Genomic DNA, 2,533 nt, shown 5'->3' on the forward strand with positions numbered 1-2,533 from the left:
GAGAGCGCGCCATGTGCTTATCAAGATCCTAGCCCAGACAAAAATTTGTACGAAAGATCACGTCCAGAATTCCGCCTCGCCTGATTCGTTTAGGATAACACTAAACATATCTTGCTTGCTCGGAGTATATTACTAGTACGATCTCGACGCCGACAACCACCGCAGAGCGCAGAGTGATAAAGTAATGCCATCATTCGACCCATGCCAATCCGGCCACACCTGCCCGCCCGCCGCGTCCACCATTCCATGGTCCCTTTTCCCGTCTCTTTTAATTTTCATTCTGTTAATCTTTGCGCACGCTTTTATGTATCCAGCTGACCAAGATCCATAGTTTAATCGTGCCCCATGGCTGCTTCAAGGTTGACGATATCGATCATGCATGTTGATGGAAGAACAATTCGCTCTTTTTCATAATATATAATCTAGACCAAAATTGTTTGTACAAGAAACGAATTCGAGGCTCGCTCGAACGGATCGATCATCTCTCTACATCTATGGCATCGATCTTCCGGGGACGCGGAGAATCAACGGTGCCGAGGAGCTACTTGATCCTCGCCGCCGGCGCTGCCGTCTGGGACGGGAAGAACCCGACGGCGCGGCACTTGATGACGTCCAGCCCGGTGGTGCCGGGCGCCGGCATTGCCCCGGACGCTGGTGATGAGGAGGACGGCGACCGCTTGTAGGGCCCGAGCCACTTGGCGAGCATGTAGCGGCTCTTGCGCCACGGCGGCACGTGGAGGCCGTGCGCCCGGAGCGACCGGCGCGCGGCGTCGGCGGCCACGCGCACGGCGCGCCCCACGGCCTCCTCCCGCGCGACCACCGCCCTGGCCGGCACCGCGGCCACGACCACCGCGTACCCCGCCGTCGCGCGCGCCACCTCCAGCCCGGCCCGGAAGTCGGCGTCCACAATGTACCTCGCCGCCTTCCCCGCGGCCGGCACGACCACGTCGATGTACTCGTACGTGCCGGCCGTCAGGTTGCCGCACGTCTCCCAGCGCGACCGGCACACGCCGGCGTCGTACCCGGCGGCGCGCAGCCGCCGCATCACCGCGCGCCGGAACGCCGCGCCGTGGCCCCGCAGCGGCGCCTCCGCGTCCAGCGCCGCGGACACGGCGGCCGCCAGCCTGATCCGGAAGGGGTCCTCCGCGGCCGGCGGGTCGAGCAGCTCCCGCACGGACGCCGCGGCCGCCTCCGCGGCGCCGTCCGCGTCGTCGGAGTCGTACCCGTCACGCCCTTTCGGGGCCGGGCCGCCCGCGTCGTCCCCGGCGCCGGCGGCGGCGTCCGTCTCGAGGAAGGCCTGGACGAGGCCGGAGAGGCAGGCGGAGGCGTCGTGGTCGCTGCCGCTGCTGGTGCCGCCCCCGTCCCCGCGGAGGCGCGCGCGCACGGCGTCGTCGAGGCGGATGTACACGGCCATGTCTGCCCTCTGTCGTGGCCGCCGGCGAGCGAGCGAGAGCGCGCTCTGGGCTTTGTGTGTGCGTGAACTTGGAGCTGGAGGTTGCGGTGCGCGGTGCCGGGAGGACGGAGGTTGACACTCGCGGGCCGCGGCTTTATAGGGTGGTTGGCGGAAGGGTTTATTCGGCGGATTAACCCTTGCGTGCTTGCGTTAGTAGGTGAGGCGCGGATTGATTAGCATTGCTGTCTTCCGGACGCCGCGGGCTGTGAGGGAATTGAATTGAGCCCGGGAATATGCTCCGGCTCCGGTCCGGTGCTACGAGGTTGTGGGGGCTGGGCAGGTTTAGGTGCCCAAAATAGGCACGTCCAAGCCTGCCCCGCGCACTGAATTAATCAGCTACACGTTTGTTTGCGAGTTTGATTGACTGATGGCTGACATGTGTAGAAGAGAATGGCCTGTTATCGCTTCCAGTTCCGACCATGGTTCGACATGGCGTGCCGTCGTGAAGTCCTGAACACGTGGATCCGATCGAGCCAGTGAACACGACGTCTACGTTTCCGTTTACTTCATCGTTGAAAACATGGTACACCGACAACGATCGAGGAAACGCTGGTCGTGATAGCAGTGGTGGTAATTTGCGTCGGATTATCAGTAGTACCGCGTCGCTTCTAGACGAGCGTTTGAAAAGCTTTTCAGGTGACCCTCCTTGACCGCGAGCGGGTTCACGGGGTGGTACTAGCATATTCGCCGGACGATTAGCCGCAACGTCTCCTCGTTGAAACTTTCTTTCACGAGTGCCCTGTACTGTGCGTGCCCGTCCTCAAAAGAATTGGGCAGCCAGCGCAGGATATACCCGATCCGAGGGGCGGGGCGCCGTTCCTGCTCCGCTTCCGGATATGGATATGCCGCGGCATCTCTCCACGCACTGTCGCGGGGTCCGGACGGGACGGCCCTGCGGCTGGAGGACGGGCGATCGCCTCTGATTGGGCCAGGTCAGCACGTGCGGGTGCGTGGCCCCGGGGAGCGGGGCGACGGCTTTGGCCCTTGGCGGTGGCGTGGGGACGTGCCCGCGTGCGCGCGCGGCCGTGGGACGGGACGGCACGGAAAGGGACATCTCTCCGCGTCGACTCGAGTCGACCC

The 2,533-nt window shown here is 63.8% G+C and overlaps 1 protein-coding gene across 1 annotated transcript; it reads right to left on the bottom strand.

Moving 5' to 3' along the window:
- Nucleotides 1–382: 382 nt before the first annotated feature.
- LOC125548991 lies at nucleotides 383–1,746 on the bottom strand. The gene has a single exon (XM_048712494.1). It carries the CDS (start codon nucleotides 1,412–1,414, stop codon nucleotides 542–544), a length of 873 nt encoding a protein of 290 aa, XP_048568451.1. The 5' UTR covers nucleotides 1,415–1,746; the 3' UTR covers nucleotides 383–541.
- Between the last annotated feature and the right edge of the window lie 787 nt (nucleotides 1,747–2,533).

This window comes from Triticum urartu, chromosome 3 (assembly GCF_003073215.2).
Source record: "Triticum urartu cultivar G1812 chromosome 3, Tu2.1, whole genome shotgun sequence".
NCBI lineage: Eukaryota > Viridiplantae > Streptophyta > Magnoliopsida > Poales > Poaceae > Triticum > Triticum urartu.